General features: G+C 31.5%; 1 protein-coding gene and 1 long non-coding RNA gene across 7 annotated transcripts in view; one reads left to right on the top strand and one right to left on the bottom strand.

The window, feature by feature from the left end:
• The window catches only part of LOC106625585 (protein anoxia up-regulated-like), a 68,288-nt gene extending 54,279 nt beyond the window's left edge, over nucleotides 1-14,009 (bottom strand). For 4 of the 6 annotated variants that reach the window (XM_070113088.1, XM_036368438.2, XM_070113089.1 and 1 more), the window contains exon 1: nucleotides 13,765-14,008. In XM_070113088.1, coding sequence (XP_069969189.1) covers nucleotides 13,765-13,839 — 75 coding nt within the window. In that variant the 5' untranslated portion in view covers nucleotides 13,840-14,008. Of the gene's footprint in view, nucleotides 1-64; nucleotides 909-13,764 lie in introns of those variants that run through there. The other 2 variants (XM_070113091.1, XM_070113090.1) reach the window with 2 other exon arrangements.
• Nucleotides 14,010-14,082: 73 nt separating this feature from the next.
• LOC138858984 (uncharacterized) lies at nucleotides 14,083-15,689 on the top strand. Its single transcript, XR_011398025.1, has 2 exons — nucleotides 14,083-14,220; nucleotides 14,497-15,689. It is a non-coding gene; the product is annotated as an uncharacterized lncRNA (long non-coding RNA).
• Nucleotides 15,690-19,436: the final 3,747 nt, after the last annotated feature.

The following is a 19,436-nucleotide window of genomic DNA, read 5'->3' as shown; positions in this document are numbered from 1 at the left end:
ACTATTTTCACTTACGTAGAAATTAGTTAAATACGAATACAAATATATGTATGCATATTGAAACTATTATTAAAATATATTCGTTATTTTATTGAAATAAAGTTCATTCAAATCATTTTAATAAATTTTTTATAGACGCTTGCTGTTTTAACTAAGTACATATCTGAGATTAGATAAGTGGTAGAGTGGTTGTCATACGACGCACCTAAGCCTTTATGAGGCCCATTGTGATGCTATCTGAGATTAAATAAAAAGAAAATTGAAACATGTTTGATTTTTGAAATAAGTAAAATTTTGTGTCCTTTTAGTTAAACAATTTTGTCAGTAAAACCATCTAAATACATCCAATAAAAATATAGGTATTATTATTTATATTTCTTGCTGTCTTAGATTATATAGTATTTTCATATTTTTAGTACCCCGTAGTAAAAAACAAAAATAGAAAGAATGGTATAAATTCATATTCATTCTATATACAATAACATATTTAGTTCATTTTAATAGTAATATTTCATAATTGTGGCACCAGAACGTTCATTTCGGAAAATTTCTCGTTTTATAGGCAAGCTTTCCGATACGGCACGATGTAAATGTGGCAGCACTGTATCGAGACTGTCACGGGATGTCCGAGCTGCCGTATTTCCTCCAGCTTCGACGGTGTCAATATGTTGGCGGACCATATTTAAAACACGCTCTCTATTTTGATCTCTGGCCGGCACGTAAGGCTTTATAGGCTCATGTAATATACGATAATTTGGCTTAATTGCGGCACGGTTAATCGGGTCAAGTATAGAGCTTTTTCGCTGTGCGCGTTCGGGGCGATAAGTCCCAAAAGCCGTAATGGGGTCCGCAACAAGCGAGGGTCGTGGAACATATGGGCTTTTCTCCCAGTCAATTGGCGTTTTGCTCTGCAAAGCCCACACAATAAATTCCATAGTCAAAATAATTCATTTGTATGTAGTATAAAAAAGCAATAAAGGTAATGAGCGGATTGGAAAATCCCGAGTTATTAAATGTACTATATACAATGCAACTTATTTACTTATCCAGTGCTTAAAAATCGGAACGTACCATTAAAGGAGGAAACCTAATTATGATATGTATATCTTATTTTCCATAGGTTTTAGAATAATATAGAGTTAATGAATAGGTCGTATCTTGACAAGTTTTGAGATGATATTCAAATTGGTATTAAAAAAAAAAAACTTGGCGCCTGTACACGCCTATGTAAAGCCTTAAAACTGTAAACGCATAGACGCTTAAATTAACTGGTTATTTTTTTAGAATACGCATACACGTTCTAGATAGGTATGTTATGTAAAAAGGTAATTGTAAATATAAATTCAAATTCCTTCCTTCCGCATAAATATTTATTCATTTACTCACTTTAATATCTACATAATAAAACATACACTTTATCAGCATATAAGTATAACGGATAATCATTGATATTTTTAACTAATAGTCGAATTTTTAAAATCGGTCAACACGTTTTTGCCCAACATATATTTACTTGCTTAAACTATGTTTACAAGATCTGTAAATTGTAACTAAATTTCAAAACTGAGTAAAAAACAATCAATTCAATAATTATTTGTTTCGTATTAACTTGTGCTATAGGCTTATTTTCATTCTATATCTTGCTTTATAATACTTTAAGATATATTTAAAGTTAACCTGATTATATATAATTATTATATTTATTATATCAAGACTAGGGCAAAACCTGAACCGCTTTCATCTATCTTTGGTTTTCAGCCTTATTGTAAACTTCGTGTGAATAAATCAATCCCATAAAGCCAATTATGCGACTTTTTTAGCTTAACTAGTATTTTTATTATTAATTATACAAGTATATCGTACATATTCTTTCTGATCTAAGCGATATTAGCTGAATAAATTATGAAAATAAAAATTTTACGATGTATTGGGATATTTGAAGGACTAATGTATTTAAAAAACTTCTTGAATGGCTCCACGTTGAATAGCAACTTGAAAATCGATGATTACTTTTTTTCATTCTGAAATCGATTTCGATGACCCTCTTGCTATTGGAAGAATTCAAAACACATGCACTTTCTCCTTCTTTTCTTTTTAAAAACCCTTTCCTATAACAGGATTTTCGGCCTTACTGTTGGCCAAAAACCTCAACCGTATCTTGTTAATAAGCTTTAGTTCATTAAAAAACAAGTTATCAAAATCAAGTATATAGTTAATAAAATATGAAAAAATTTACATTTACGATTAAGGAAAACTTTTGAAAATGGGAGATTTTTCCCATGTGAAGTTCACGACAAGAAAAAGAGAAATTTGTGAATTTTTGCATTGGAAATAGCATTCACACGAAGTTTACAATAACGCTGATAAAGTTTCAGCATATTCAAAAAATGCACACTTAATGACGCTAAAGGAGCTAATGTATGTATGTATAACATGTGTTCCTACATCTTCATTATGGCGTGAATTACACATTGTAACGTAACATAATCTGTTTGGATTCAAATATGAGATATAAAATGTATCCCAAAAGTAGGCAGCGCTACGTGGATTGTCGAATTTTTAAATTGATTCAATTATATTGCTATTGTAACATATTAACTGCTAAATTAATAATCCCATACGTAATTTTTGAGATAGATATCGTATTTTCAAAAGTATCGAACTGTGGCCAAGTTACTACCCAACTGTATTCATTTTTACACTGTAGCATCAAATGTTGAAACGCGATATTACCGATGAAACACGTGAGTTACCGCCCCTTGTGGCCTTCCTAAACAAGATGAAGATGATTGTGCGGGTAAGATTTCGCGAATGCTAAATGCCCTTTAGTACTTGACTGTTTAGTACTTAGCAAGTCATTGCTTTGCACCTATAATGTTTTTTTTCATTAGGGAACAATGATTTGTCAAAGCACGAAATTCACTTTTTCCACTGTAAACATGACACTTTGGCAGTATTATAGTCAAACTTAATACTCTAAATAGTATTAGATTTATTAAGGTTAGACTAAAAAACAAGAATTGAGTTTTTTGTTTCTAACGATCTCATGTAGTGTATCAAAATTATCAGCATGACGAAATGTTAGCCTTGACGTCTGTCTGTTCATCCGTGCAAGCAATAACTTGGGTAAACTGATACACGTGTTTCTGGGCACGAACTGAGAAAGATGACTTAACTCGCATAATGCTCCACCAAATGCTGTTGATGGAATAACTAAAAAGTGCTAAAACTAGTTCACAAACATTAATACCAAAATGATAACTTACTTATTCGCTAGGCTAGTAAAAACATTTCGTTAGTTCAGGATACACTGCGGAATGTTGGAAATTGTATGTTAATCATGCCGACCCCCTTACAACGATTATTTTGAAAACTACTTAAGTTGCTACAACCCTAAAAACAAAATATCAGAAGCATATAGTTTAACCGTAAATGTAGTACAGGAGGGTTGCTTGTGAATTGGTATAACAAATTAACAATGGGCGGGATACCAACTACTTCTAGTTACAACCGTATACCTCAGCAATTACTGAACCAATTGCAACCAAACCCGACATCCCATATGACAATCTTTTAAATTCTATCAGTATCCTGCATTGTAGGCTTGATACCCGTACAACATATCAATGAAGATATCAAAATTTAATTTAGCACAAATAGTGATTTTTAGGCGTAGCAACTCCAGTTAAAAAATGTTGTAATCTTCATATACCGTTCAAGCCAATTTTCAATATTCTGAGGAGCACCCCAGCTCCCATGACAGACTTAATTTAACAAATATTAACCTATTTGCGAGATATATTGATGAAGTGATGTAATAATAATGTGGTTTGATGTTAATGGTTAATGGTTGGTTCAGTACTTCCCTTAGTCCCAATATACCTAAATAATAATAATTTTCGTTAGTTTGGTCGACTTTATCTATACTAGTATTATAAAGAGGCAACGTTTGATTGTATGTTTGTTTGAATTGAATAGGCTCCGAAACTACATGACGGATTTGAAAACTTTATTCACCGTTTGGAAGCTACACCCTCTCCGGTAAACATAGCCTATATTATATTATCAAGAAAGTTAGGGATCCAAGGTGTAAAAACATTACTATTGATTATAGAGCAAAATAATGTACTACGACTTTGCATAGCATATAGTTATCTATAAAAACTGTTATAGTTACGTTACAGTAAGTGTTCTTTTATTAAAAAAATAATAATAATTAAAATGCCGCCTCTGTAAAAACTCTTTATTTGTATCTTAGTATTAATCTTTCTCAAAATTAATTACTTTATATTCAATACCTTTATATAACTTTTTGAATTAATCGATTCGGAATTTTCATTCGAAAGATATCATAAATTTAAAAAGATATCAATTTAAAAAAAAATGTAAAAAAATCGGGTGGTTAGCGACGACCCGTTCGGCTAAGTTGCAACGTAATATGCGATGTAGGCGTCAATATAATTGAATAGTAATTATTATTTAAAATTCGATGTTCATATCTAATAGTCTATATGAGGTCATCTTCCCCCTAAGTGGGATGATGGGTACGTATATAACGAAAAATAAGACATCTTTAAAAATTTTACTGGACCTAGTGACTGTGATACTAAACGCTTTCTACTTCGCTTTCTGTCGAATTATGTTAATGTAGAAATATTTTCAGAGCGCTTTTAGCATCCGAACTTAACCCTTCCTTACTTGGTTTCATTTAGTATGTACAAACTGATGCAGATAATTCAAATAAGGAGTTTAATTGTAACCGAACATTTTATATTTTCGTAATTTCCAAGGCTCAAAAGTGGCGAAATATTTTCAAATGTTACTAAAACTTTATATTAAACAGGTAAGAAAGGGATAAGGTCGGAGGTGACCGAACATTTCATAGTCTTGCAATTTTCAAGGATCAAAGTCTGGGGAATTTTCAATTTTCGAATTTCGGGTTCGTCACACGACGAATTATGATTGAACTATAATCATATTTCGTATCTTGTTAACTTATTCTAAAGTCGTCTTTGTATGACTTAGTTTCATAAATTTTATTACCGAATGACATAATATTAGTTGAAACATTCTCGCTAATTTAATTGAGATATATGTAATATAAACGAAAGGTGAAATTTTACATATTGTTTATATTAGTTAAAAGTAACTGCAGGCGCGGGCACCATTTCATTCTGATTCAGCACTAAACCATGTCCACATAAATTCTTTAAATATCACTCATATTGACCCATATACATAAACGGTTTAAAATCAACCGGAAAGTCCGAAATAACTTTGTCCGGTACATAGGAGCTAGGGAAGGCTTTGCCCCGATTTGATCAATTTTTGATACAAGTGAATCTTATTATCAGAAAAAGATCCTCTGTGAATTTCATGAATGTATCCACATGAGGTTTTGAAAAAGATCGTTCATTGTGCACATTTGTAATAAAGAGCGATAGGAAAATCTGCAACAATATTTCAATATTTGGAAAAAGAGTTTTTAATCCATCTTTGATAATTCTAGAATAAATAGAAGGTAATGAAATGCACGTTGCGGAAACAGAAAATAAATATTGTTTAGCGATCTCGCATTCTGAAATCAATTCTTTTTCATCAAAATCACCCGAATAAAATTATGCTATTTTGTGACATGCTACCGAGATTTCATCGAAATTCAGTCCATGCTGCCTTGAAAGAAAGCCAAATCTTCCTTCTACTTCTACGTAACAAGCCATTCATGTTTCCAGATTAGTATCTAATGATTCAATGAGAGGAGCGAAAATATTATTATATAATTCATTCTCCCTATCGTCCATATTTTCGAGGGTGATTGCTGTTCGAATTTTAAATGTATGTTCTTCGTAATTTAATTCCACGTACGTTGATTTTGCATCTTGAAAATCGTTAAATCGGTCTTCTAAATCTTCACAGTGTCCGACAAGGCTTTGATATATTTTTACAGCCATTGAAAGATTCAAATCCAAATTTTGCAAAGTTTTATTTGCACGTTCGAATTTGACAATAATCTCATTCCAAATTTTAAGCATTAAAATGTTTTCGAATTTGCACAATTCTTTGAGATGTCCAGTTGCGAAAAGTTTGTTTTCAGCACTTAATTGCACTTGTTTTATATTGCCATAGCATTGACGGAATCAAATTTTGCAGACTATCTTGTGCCAGGTGCTCATTTAAGTACGAAAGCATTGCTCAACAGTTTCCAGCGCGATGGTGAATTTACAAAAAAAGAATAAATGCTTTCCATAAAACAAAAAAAAAAGAAACAGCAAACTTATTTTTTAAACCTGCTGCTGTTCCAACTAGATTCAATGAATGAGCAGAGGATGGCAAAAATATTGCGAATTTGTTTAGTTTTAGAATACGCTGTTGAAGTCCGGAATATTTTCCAGCCATGTTATTTGTGTTATCATAGGACTGGCCACGGCAATCAGAGAAATTAATCGAATGTTTTGTCATAAAATCGATAATAGTACTGGTAAGGCTAAATGATTGAATTGAATGAATCTCTCATGAGGTCCCCACAATAAAATCACTATTTGTGCAAAGATTTGTTCTGATATCTTGGTTATTACTTATTTATTTACTGAATTTAGTGAAAGAATCAAATATAATTTAAAATTGTGTTATATGAAAAGTAGTCATAGTTGTAGTTCGATTTCACACTATAATATCAAAATATCGTAACATAGCTATATGATACACCAAAAAGGTTCAAGTTCAACCCTAAATCAGATTGTAGGTAAGAAGTCGTGTCCATATTAAATACCGATAACCCCGATCAAAAAACATTTTTTTTGGTTTTGGGCATTGGTTTTACTTAATATATTCTGGTTATATAAGCATATAAATATATAAAGGACAGGAAGATTAAAAATCGAAAATATTTGTTTTTTAAGCAATTATAGCAATTTGATTATTTTTGATATTCGCGCCCATATAATGTCCGTTCTCGCGGGCTGTTGTCATCAAAAGAGAGGGAAGAACATGGAATATACTCGTAGGGTTGCTTGTATAGCTCTTTGTGTATGACAGCATGTCTTCGCAAAAAACAGAGGAATAATATATAATTTTGTTTGCCGTAAAAACCATTACAAAATGTATTTGAGAATTTGTAACCGAGATACTGCACAGTGATAGAAACGACTGCTTTAGCGGCGTTTAACTAATATTTCCAAGTAAAAATTTGGGACTATAGAGTTTTGTATATCCGATTGGTCAAAAACACTTTTTGTTTTGTTTTGAACTCAATATTCGAATAGCTGTAGTGCTTCAAACACAAAATGTAAATACTAACTCAGCTACAGTCAACAACTTTTCCGCCATTTTTTACTACTTGCTACAATTTATTATAGAATTTATTTTAATTATATTGCAATTAATTTTCATAAAGTTAAAGGAATGTATTAAATAACAAAGAAAGTGTCTGTGACCAGCTATTATGTTTCGTTCCACAAATCGATATTAATTTTAATGATTGTAAGAGGTATACTATTTATTAATAATTTAACTTTTGATTGAGTTGAATTTCCGAGGTTCGACTGGGTTTGGTATTAATATTACTTTAAAAATTAGTTAAATGTTTTGTATTGCGAAAATGTCGGAAAATTAGTTGCAGTGGTTTGCACGATATAATCCAATTAAATTTTTTAGCAACAATGTTAGTGTTCAAGCGAGTGCCACTCTATGCAGTATGGAATGAGAAAAGTAACCAAAGATAAAGAGATGATCAATTCATCTCTCACTGGAAATGAGAGCGCAATTGCTAAACGTCAAAACCTCCTGAACTCAGGCAACTGTCAAAGTTCAGGAGGTCCGACGTTTAGCAATTGGAAAAAGAGGGACGGCCAGATTGAAATCCTACAGAAAAATATGTGAACAGAGAGATTTGTTGCCGCTGTTGAAGATCACTAACAAAAATTGGAAAATAATAAAAATGAAAGATCATACAAAGAATCGTTATATGACAAAGAAGAAAAAAATGTCAGGCATCGCTAAGGAAATTGCGATGAGATTGTATTCACCGCCAGTACCAATTTGTATGATTCTGGTAAATGAAGTGCATCTAAGATGTTATGTTTAATAAACTCTGATGAAAGTTACCGAAATAATTTAAATCTGTTACTCAATTCGTTGATAACCAACCCATTAAATACACACCAGAGGAAGCCTTAGCCCTATATATTGGTGGCGGTTACACGAGAAAGGTTTACATGGACCTGCAAAATGGTACTAAAAAGCGGAATGCAAATATATTTCGTTCGTTCGAGGTACCTTTGCAAAGCTTGATTGATCATGCAGTATTCGAGTAGGGCAGTTTTTTAAGAAAAAAAATTTATACTAATTTTGATGGGTAGCATATTTATCTACAAAATACAATTAAAAAACTACAAAAAAATCATAACTTTTACAGATGTTATTAATAAATAGCCGATAAATCAGCAGTTTCTATCACTGCGCGCTGACTCGTTTTGCTATATTTGTGGCGAATTTATTACAGTGAGAGAGAAAAAATCAGGACAAAACATGGGCTCCACATCTGTAACTCCACTGTAACTCCCTCCCCCCTGGTAAGATGTCGTGAAATTTTGGTCAACCCCCTTCCCCATCCTCCAATCTCACGTGAGATTTTCCAAAATGTGGGTTTTTTCCGGAGAAGTATTGGATTGTTATTGCCAAAAAACAAAATAAAAACAAAAAAAATCACAGAACGGCTACACTGTCCCGTAAATTCAGATTAAATTGTGCTATTTGGTATAAAAAATATGGTCTTTTGACAGTCAGTAGATGTATAACGTCGAAGTGTGAATGAAATTATTTTCTTACGAAGGAATTAGTGAATGATCTTAATCGTGTTACGATTACGCTTAAGATTAAATCTTAAGCATGTGCAATCTGGTTAAATGGACCAAAATAGTATAATTTTGTTTTTGTTTCAAGCAGAAAAAAAAAATTGTTTGATATTTGCCGAGACGCCCCTCTCTCTCCAACGTAAGATTAGATGATATTTGACTTGACCCCCTCCTCCCCTCTAACATCTCACATAATATATGAACTCCGCTTATAATAATTATTAAATATTTTGATAAAATTAATTAGGTTATAAAATGTTAGGTTTTATTATAGGCTAGTAAGGAGATCATCTTACAAATATTGAAATTAAAAGCTGGAATCTTTGTAAGCCGTCAAATAAAAAAATTATGGGACAATTATGACGAGCTGATCACAGACATGATTAGAATGAAAATGAAAATGATGAAAATGTTACAAGGGCAACGCTTCCATCAAAATATAATAGAAATGGAAAGGCCGGTATACACTATTTGGGACTATAAGTAGGGTTTTATAAAAGAAACTTCTACGGAACATGACAGGAAAAGTAAGGCTGTTTATTTTTAAACATTTAGAGTATAGGTATTTCAAAATCTCTATTGTAAGAATGAATCCAAAATGGATGATTATATTTTAATACATTATTTATATGTACAATTTTTATGTATTTTTATTAAGTGGAATTTTTCAATTTTTAATACATAAAAGCAAATTCAAAACTATTTTTTATACTAATTCTTATTTTGAAGTATAAAAGCAACAAAAATAAGGTATGTATGGTATAACCCCTGCGTAAAAATGCTGTTGTTAGTTGAAGGGGTTTACTCCAGATTTTGCCCTTGGAACTATTTCCTCAATCCCAAGCCCAAAAAGTGGCGGAGCGGAAATAAATTTCACTCAAATAGGAGGTTAAGATAGAAACTTTTGGATATTTTGAGGACCTCGAAGTTTCACAATATCGAACCTATAGCGAAATACTTAATGACCGTTAGAACAACTAAAATTAAATTAACAAAAAAATTACTAAACTACTAATGTTGAATTGGAGAAACCAACCCCTAACTTTGTTAAGCACGACATTAAAAGTAATAGTACCCAAATAAAATGTGCAAAGTATATTATGTTTTGCATGTGTGTGTTTGTTAAATATATACTAAGGGCTAAGAATGTTTTGCGATGATTATCTATATATATATAATGATATCTATATATTTCATTTATCAAATCTTAATTTATTTTGACATCCTCACGAGAACCCGGTTTTTGTGATCAGTTTTTAAAATTTGGGTGAGTGATAGAAATATAAAGAATGTGAAGATATTAACTTTTAACAAGTTAAAGTTATGACAACCGTTGACGTCATAGAACTAACATCGTTATACTTACAGTGGCCCGAATTTGAAAAAATAAGTTAGTTATATTACTATTTTTTATTTATGTGTTTTTCGTTCAAATCATTATCTACAATTTCTCTACTTTATTGCACATTAAGATAGACTTAAACACAACAATGTATGTGAACTATACCCAAATTGAATTGCATGTAATCTTTGAAATCATCCACTTTAAAATTATTAGCGCAAAATCTTAAAATTTGACTACCTACTGCATCGCAAAAGATAACCCAAATCTCTTTTGAACTTTCATTTTTATGTACACGCAAATATGAAGCAAAAGAAAAATAATTAAGCTTTGATCCAGAATAGCAATAATTCGCAAAAGTAGACGAGAAGAAAAACGTAGGTATATAAGCATTTCTGTGATATACTCATACAGAAAACCTCCGCCTTTTGAATTGAAATCTAAAGAAAGTTTTTTTAACGCAAAACTACTTCATAACATCTTTGAAACAAATTATTATTAATTGCTTACAAGTACAACCAGTTTATAGCTTTTTGCAATTAATATTTTAAGCTGTTTCAAGGATAAATTAACACAAAAAAATAGAAACCAATAATTTTGAACCAACTTCGTCATCAAACATATGATTTCAATGTTGTCATTATCTTTTCTATATTGATTGTTGTCCGATATCGGCGGATCAACAGATGAGCAGCTTCTTGGAGAGGTAAGGACGTGTGCAAAATTTCATATTGATATCTTAAAAATTGAGAGACTACTTCGCGTATATACGGACAGACAGACGAGATTTATAGTCAGTGTTAAAACAATGGAGCTTTTCAACAATAAAAATTGTTATTTCAAATTCATTTCTTTTTTTAACAGTTGGAAGAACATTGTCAATTTGTTTTATATAATTTTCATTCTGAAAATGCTCTCTGAAAAGTTTTGGTTTGGTAGTCAAGTTAACAACACTCTGTTTGTCATATCAAACGGCATTTTATGGTTTGTAAGCATTGAGTCAGTGCTTTATTTTAGTATTAATTAAGAATTTGCTATTGCAAACATCCAACATTTTTGTAGGTTAAGATTTCTAGTTATATATACATAATTAACTTTAAAGTATATTATAAATTATAATGTATAAGGTATTGCTAGAAGTCAATAATAACAATAAGATCAATGTACATATGTTATGTACGTATGCCGCAATAGATGCATACAAATGTAGAGCCTACAGTGTATAATACTGTTTGGATATACCACAATATTATTCATTGTTGTGGTTACACTATAACTACATACATATTATTTTAGTAATATAAAAAACTATTTGAATATGTAAAGGTATTCTGTTTCCTTAAAGGTAAACAGAACAAACATACGTATCTACATGTGTGAGTATGTATACGAGTATATGGTCTTATTGAATATTTACGTCGTATGAGTAAGAAACATTGAAGCTGTTTGTTTATATCTCTATGGAATTTGAAAGATATTTATAAATTGTAAAATTATATGCGCGCGCACCTATTTTAATAATCGGTAGGAACTCTGCATCCATAAAAACACTTTTACGGGTATGAAAATTTGATACACTTGTTTGCCTTCATATTGAATAAATATTAAAAGAGTAAAATTAAACTTATTTTGTTTGAAATAAATAGATGACTAGGTGGTTATACATTGAAATTGTAAAATTAAACTTATTTTGTTTGAAATAAATAGATGACTAGGTGGTTATACATTGAACTTGATACATATGCGTTTGTATGCACATACATATACATACCTATATATCTTAGTAATGCGCTATTTTACTCCATGTAAAAAAGATTTATGTAACCCCCCATCGAACATACATATATGTATATATACTTACATAATACATAAGTTTAAATTTAACTTTTTCTGTGGAGTCATATAATATAATTATTTTAGAAATAATAATACATATAAAAACTTACCGAAACGTTTATACATATAATCAGAAGTTACAATATACATATATGAGTTCATATGTTTATGTTGATATATAATATAATATAATACAATGCAATAATCAGTGTTAAACAGATGTTTGAGAAAGTTTCTCGGTTGTTACCACTTGTAAAATATTTTATGGTATAAGCATTAGTTTGACAGATTAGCATAATATTAAAATTTGTAGGTTCTTGCATATAAACAATGTATGTGTTGCCGTAAGAAAGTACGCATGTGAATATGTGGATAAAACATTCGTTAGAAAAGCTTTTGAATGTAATAATGTCCTAATGCAGAAATTTTGTTTTAAGTTTTTTATATACGGATACCTTCTTACAATAAACCGAAATCAATCATAAGTACATAAATAATTAACTAAAATATATTGATGCGATATTCATAAATCACGATTTACCTTGTATACCACGGTAGATAATTTTTGAAAACAAAAAAAATCATAGTAGGATGAAACTCAATGGGAACGAGAGACCAAATAACAAACATTAAGAGAAAAATACTTTAGGGGCGATATTTCAACAAACATAACGTCTATTGAGTTTTAACAAAAATCTGATATTTTGACTTGAGAATTTTTATTGAAAATTTGGGTTTTATTATATTAGTTTAATATAAGGAGAAAATTATTTTTTTTTTGTTTTTAAATAAAAACTTACCATATTTTTATTAGGGACATAAGAAAGCTAGTTTACACCAAATTTCGTGAAAAAAAAATTTTGTTCAAGATAAAAATAAAAAACCCAAAAACTGGGTTATTCGAATTTTACACAAAAATATGTGAAAAAAGTTTATAAACAAAAGTTATAGATCTTTTCACTACCTACAACATTGCCATACAACTTTTTTCTAAAGGACTCGTAGTTTTGACGGAAACCGTTATTAAACCTTAAAAATTCAATCACAGCTCTCCCCTTTCTTTTCCAGACCTCAGATGGCCCGTAAATTATTTTCCTTTAATGTTTGTCATTTTATCTTTCGTTTATATGGGTTTCAACCTACTATGATTTTCTTTATTTTTTTATTTACATATTCAAAGGCTTCTGCGCTAGTCTATTAACTCACAATATCAATCTTTTGGTATTAGTAGCCCTGGAATTTACGAAATTTGCGAAATATAACTTTTTTCAAACTTGTTTCAATTCTCCTCTTGTTCTTCATCATTGGCAATTAAATCAAATGAATACATTTGGTTTCAATATTTGTAAAACCTTTTGCAGTAATATTTCTACTTTTGTGAATGGCTTACAATTAAAATCTTTTTATTAGTAGGTATTTTGGTAATACTCCTACTTGCTATACAGAGCTCTATGATTAAAGTTTTTACATTGGTGACGAAGTAAAAAATGTGCCTCCAAATATTTGCAAAATCGCGTAAATATATTTTAATTAGTAAGAAACAGAATAAAAATATATGTATATTCATGTTGCTTTGCACACGTTCCCAAGCCTTTTTCAAATATTTGAATACACATATTTTAAACGACACGCACCACACTATATTTTAACTGACCAATTGAAAGCAGTTAAGGATTATAGGCTGTAACTTCACAATTTTAGTTTAACTAATATTAATAATTGGTGAAAACTTACCGACACGGCATATGAGCTAACAATAGGCCTGCTGGTGTAGGTCCTACGGGTAGTAAATCCACTTTCGTAAACCATTTTTGTTCGTTAGAAATTGACTTAATATTTTAATTATTTTACAAAATGTATTAATGTTTGCACTAAAATTATTATATTCCCAGCGGTTTAGTTTTCTTTCGTTTCGTCTCGGTGTCGTGTGTGTTCACTTAGCGCCCGTTCGAGTTCTTCTGATTTTAGCAATATTTAATGTACATGAATTTGAATATTTTAAAGAATATCTTTACTGCGAAAATTCGGTCACAATATACACTCTCAATGCTAAATTATTTTTGGAAACACCATCACCTAGAGATTTTATCGAGTATTAGTCTACTGTTTTATAGTGATCTTCCATATAGTATACATACATATGTATGTATAAGGCCAGAACATCATGGACTGTGCTGCTGACGTCTACATGTACGTTAACACATAAATATATATACTCACATATTATATAATACGTACATACATATTTGTTTATAAAAACATAATAGACATAAGTAAGTGTATATATTCAAATACATATAAGCAAATACGCACATGTTATCATATGTAATAAAGATTACTAGGAGACATCAATGGTTATGATAGATTCTAGAATTTATACTGCTTATCGCATATCGCCTCAATGTTAGATTTACATAATTTACCAAAAAGGAGCATTTTCTATTATATTATAACTATATTTTCCAGATTTGCGTTGGAAAGCTGCTACCCATGTGCGTCTTTTTCACCCACAAAAGCCATTAATCGAAAAACTATAAATGGCCATAACTAAGCCCCGAATTAACATACAGAACTTTAATTTGGTACAACGAATCGTATTTGGTGTGTTTGGCTCTGCCCCTAATAATTTTAATTTATATATGTATCTCCCGAACCACTCGGGCTATATTAATCAAATTTACACATGAAAAATATTTTTGATACCTCCTACGACACTGTGAAAGCAGTTGAAATCAGATGATAATGATTGTTGAAAATTACTAAACGTACGATAACTCAGTAAATAAAGGTATTAGAGAAATATAATTTTACACCCAAGACGACCAAAATGACCTTCATAGGAGCCAATTTTAAAATTGCATATGGGCGTGACACCGCCGGAAATCGGACTACAACTATTTAAGCTTCAGATACCGTCATTCCTCAGTGCCGATTACTGATATTTAACCTAAAATATAGGTAAATTTCTGAGATATATTATTGAAATTCTGCGAACAACGTTTAATGATATTAGTGTACTCTATCTGTGTAATGTTATTTCGATATATTCATTGGTGTTTGGTATATATACTGGGAAGTGGAAGAATCAGATGGAATACATAATTGTGATATACGGGAATTAGAAATGGTTGTTATTGGTTTGGTTGAAATTTGTCTATCCGTTCTTGAGGTATAGGATTTGACGTAAAGGTGCGCGGTGCCGCTCCTATTGTCCAATTATCCGAGCTCTAGAAAGCCCTTCCGTAGCATCGCTTGCACCAACGGACAGACAGACATTCACCCGTATTTTATTTGTTAAATGAACATCTCAAGTTACGTTTAAATACAATATGATGGGCAGATACGCTATTGTACCTATCTACAATATGATTACTGAGTTTTATTAATATTTATTTTTAGTTACCCGAAATTAGTACATAAAATTTACTGATTTTCTTTGATTTCGTTAAACAACATTTCTCAGTTTATTTTATTTATTTATTTAATTTTCGGAGATTAGTATATTCTTGGTGATTAAGAACTGTTAACTTCAAAGAGTTTTTTTTACAACAAAATTCGTAGTACATATATATATATAAGGTTCAATTATATAAGGTTGTGTTACTTCGGAGCGTGCTTCCTCTTACCAAAATAAATTTTAATCAATAATGTCAAAAAAACTTTTTTGTTTTTCTCGTCAATTTCTTATTTACACTTTGATGATTTTGTATGATTAACAATGTATTCGTAATCAGTTATCCTTCAAAAAACACATTTTCATTGGTTGAAATCCTCGAAAAATTAATTTTTGAATCAAAAAAACAAAATAAAACGGCTGATTATGATTTATGATGTTTTATGAATTAAAACCCTTTTGACAAATTGTTGTTTTTGACACAACTTTATTATTTATATTACAAGCAGAAAAAATTAAAGACCATTACTCTGAACATTGAGTGCAAAATCCAGCCAATCTACGAGTATTCTGTGGTATGTGGGGTACCTGTATGAGCACAAGCGCTAACTCATAAAATATATGCCAAAATGTTCAGGCTAGGCCCGGCTTGTATTTCATGAAGCTGTTAGTATAATATAATATATACTTGTATGTATTGTATATGATTTGAGAAAAACGCTCGGCAGGCGTCAACAATTCTGAAGAACTTCGAGAAGAAAGACAAAAGAGTATAAACAAATGGCAGGCCACATTAAAAAAATCAAAACCAGGGTGGATAGGAAACATAGTGAAATTGATTTCCATATGATGCAATTCCTGGCTGGATTTTGCTGCTCTCTATAAGTATGGCCACGATAATGGACTGACGCAGTAGTGAAAATGCTCTACATATTCTCTTTTATTGTCCGAGATACAACATGGAAAGGATTATATAAGTACATTAGATCGACGAACGTGTATCGCTGTATAATATAGCACCGAATATGCTATAATCCAAGTAGGTACGCCTCAACGTAAAGGAGCTCTCAACTTAAATTCTAATTGAACTGCGAAGAATCGAACGACAGTTAAAGAGCGAAGCCAAAACTTCGAATATATATAGTAAATAAGCAAAAGAATGAGCCCATTTTAAGAAGATTCCCCATCCGATCAGAAAACATTATTTATAACACTTCAACATTATATCAAAATGATATGGATTACGAGACGAGTCCTGGATGTCCGTCTATCATCCCATTCTATGTTGATTTAAGTTTTCACTAACTCTTTTTCGTAGCAAAACCTTCCTTTGTCTTTTACTGACTTTATAGTAAGTTTATACTCTTGAAACATGTTGCTACAGAGTATAATAGTTTTGTTCACCTAACGGTTGTTTGTATCACCTCAAACTAATCGAGTTGATATAGGGTTATATATACAAGTACATAAATAATCAGGATGAAGAGACGAGTTGAAATCCGGGTATCTGTCTGTCCGTCCGTCCGTCTGTGTAAGCTGTAACTTGGGTAAGAATTGAGCTATTTTGATGAAACTTGGTACACAAATTTCTTGGTTACCGAGGAACGTTGGTATTGCAAATGGGCGGCATCGGACTATTGCCACACCCAGAAAATGCCATTAAGCGAAAACCTAAAAATTGCTATAACTAAGTCCTTAATCAAGATAAAAACTGAAATTTGGTGCAGGGAATTGCAGTAGTAAGGGGCACCTGAGGGCTAAAAACATCAAAAAGGTAGGCGTGGCCCCGTCCCCAATAGATTTAATGTACATATCTCCCAAATCACATTAGCTAAATCAACCAAAAGTGCTCCGGACAATTCTTATTGGCTTTCTGATAGTGTGAAAATGATAGAAATCGTTCCGCCCTTCCTAATATAACGGTTATGTTGAAAACTACTAAAAGAGCGACAACTTAATAAATAATAGCATAAGAGGCAGTTGACATAAAAGGGTTTCATATTAGCCGGTATCATAATTGGAAATAGGACAAAACTTTAACTAATATGTTAGTGCCTTTAAGGTGTGTCATCTCAAGTCCAAGAATTGTCAAAAACGAACCATAACTATTCAAACGCCCATTAACCGAATATGTGAACCCCAGTGCTTATGGCAGACTTTTTATAGAAAATATCGGTCAATGTGTGACATATATTATTGAAATTCAGAGAGAATCTTTGTCGGAGAATACTGAACCCTCGTGTCAAAGATAAACAACATCGGATTAATACTTCCCCTAGGCCCCCCTATAACTCATATAAATATTTACGAACTTCAGGTTTACCTTGCACTGTATATATTGGTCAATATGTTAGTTATATTAATGAAATATAGAGAGCATCTCTTGAAATCGGATCAATACTGTAACTTGCTTTAACATAAAATAAGGATTTCAAACTTTCAATTGTCTCTATATCTCATATATTAGTCAATTTGTAAGATATTTTAGCAAAATTACGCAAACGTCAGCGCCTATCTTCTTGCTTTGTCTATGATACTCGTAGCAAAACCGATTAAAGTGGTTTCCATGACATCAAAAGCCAATAAAAATTCTGATTCGAACATCAAAGCAGTAATGGCTGAAATCATGACATCTACTTCTACTACATTTTTTAATCGATTTCAATTCTGATGCTGACAACAATCAACAACCCTGAATGACATTTGTTATTTTAGCAGACTTTATGCATATGTCGGACAGTGTGAGAGTTATCTTCATAAAATTGAATGGAAACATGAAACCGAATATGCTTGATACCACAAGTAAATCAGTCCAGACCTTCTCCTTGCCCAAATACACCCGATATAATGATTGTCGACTTTCTAACTGGCTTTAAGCCGTTTATGTTGGACAATATAGGTATGTGATATTTCAAAGTTTTTATAAACATATTGTGGCTTAGAGCAGAAAATGAATGAAATTTGTCTAGACCGTGGTCTAAGCCCCTTGTACCCATTGCAATGATTTCTGTCTGACTGATTGATTTTTCCTTCATATACCCAATATAAGTATAATATATAATAGAAGTATATATAGTTATAATATATTAAATTTTACCGATCTGGTTAAGTTTATATCACCTTTGAGTTAATTAGGTTAATTTTAATACCAATATCTTGAATATGAAGCATAAGGCAAAGTGAGTCTACGACCTATAATATAAGTTAATAAGATACCAAATATGATTGTAATCCTTTCATATTTTCGTCAAATAATGAATGTTGAATACTTTCTCAACATTATGTAGTCTAAAGGTTTGGCCACACCTAAAAGTATTTCCCAGCTTTGATCCTTGCGAGCATATAAAATGTTCGGTTGCACTCGAACTTAGCCCTTCTTTACTTGTTTTAACGATGAGTTTTTGAGTAGGAATCATTAGGGTGATTTCACTTGTCTACTCCGTCGGTTTGTAAAATAATGTTGAGCGAAGTTGGGGCGGTTGATATTCCTCCGCATTACGCCTCTATTACTCTATATATGTAGAGTGTGGGAGTAATGCAGAGGTGTATTTGTATGGATTGAACATTCGGCCGTCTTGCAAACTTGCGAAATTATTTTATATTAGTAGGGTATATTGATTGAAAAGTTTTGAAATGAGTTCAGGTAGTTTTAACAATTATACTTGGATTGTTATATGGTGCCAGACATGGTCCAGCCAAACTGAAGTACCACTGTGCCTTTGTCTGGTTTGAACAATCCACTTCTAATGACATATCGGCAGATATCCGCTCCAATCTTCAACGATAGTTCTTCTGTGTTGTAGAACTGAGGGTCATCGTGGACCACATAGGTCAAAGCTTGTTTGAACACTATCACTTGCGTTCGGCTCATATAGTTTTTTGGGTAACTCTTGCGTATATGTATTTGATGTTTGAGTTGCATTCCAAATAAAACTTATTATCATTAGTTGAGCTAATTTGTATGCGATAATATGATCAGTTTTGAAATTTGGTACTTTTTTTTTTACGTGCT

This window comes from Bactrocera oleae, chromosome 2 (genome assembly GCF_042242935.1).
Source record: "Bactrocera oleae isolate idBacOlea1 chromosome 2, idBacOlea1, whole genome shotgun sequence".
In the NCBI taxonomy this organism is placed as follows: domain Eukaryota; kingdom Metazoa; phylum Arthropoda; class Insecta; order Diptera; family Tephritidae; genus Bactrocera; species Bactrocera oleae.
Note: the sequence above shows the minus strand (reverse complement) of the source record. Positions and strands in the feature narration are given on the sequence as shown.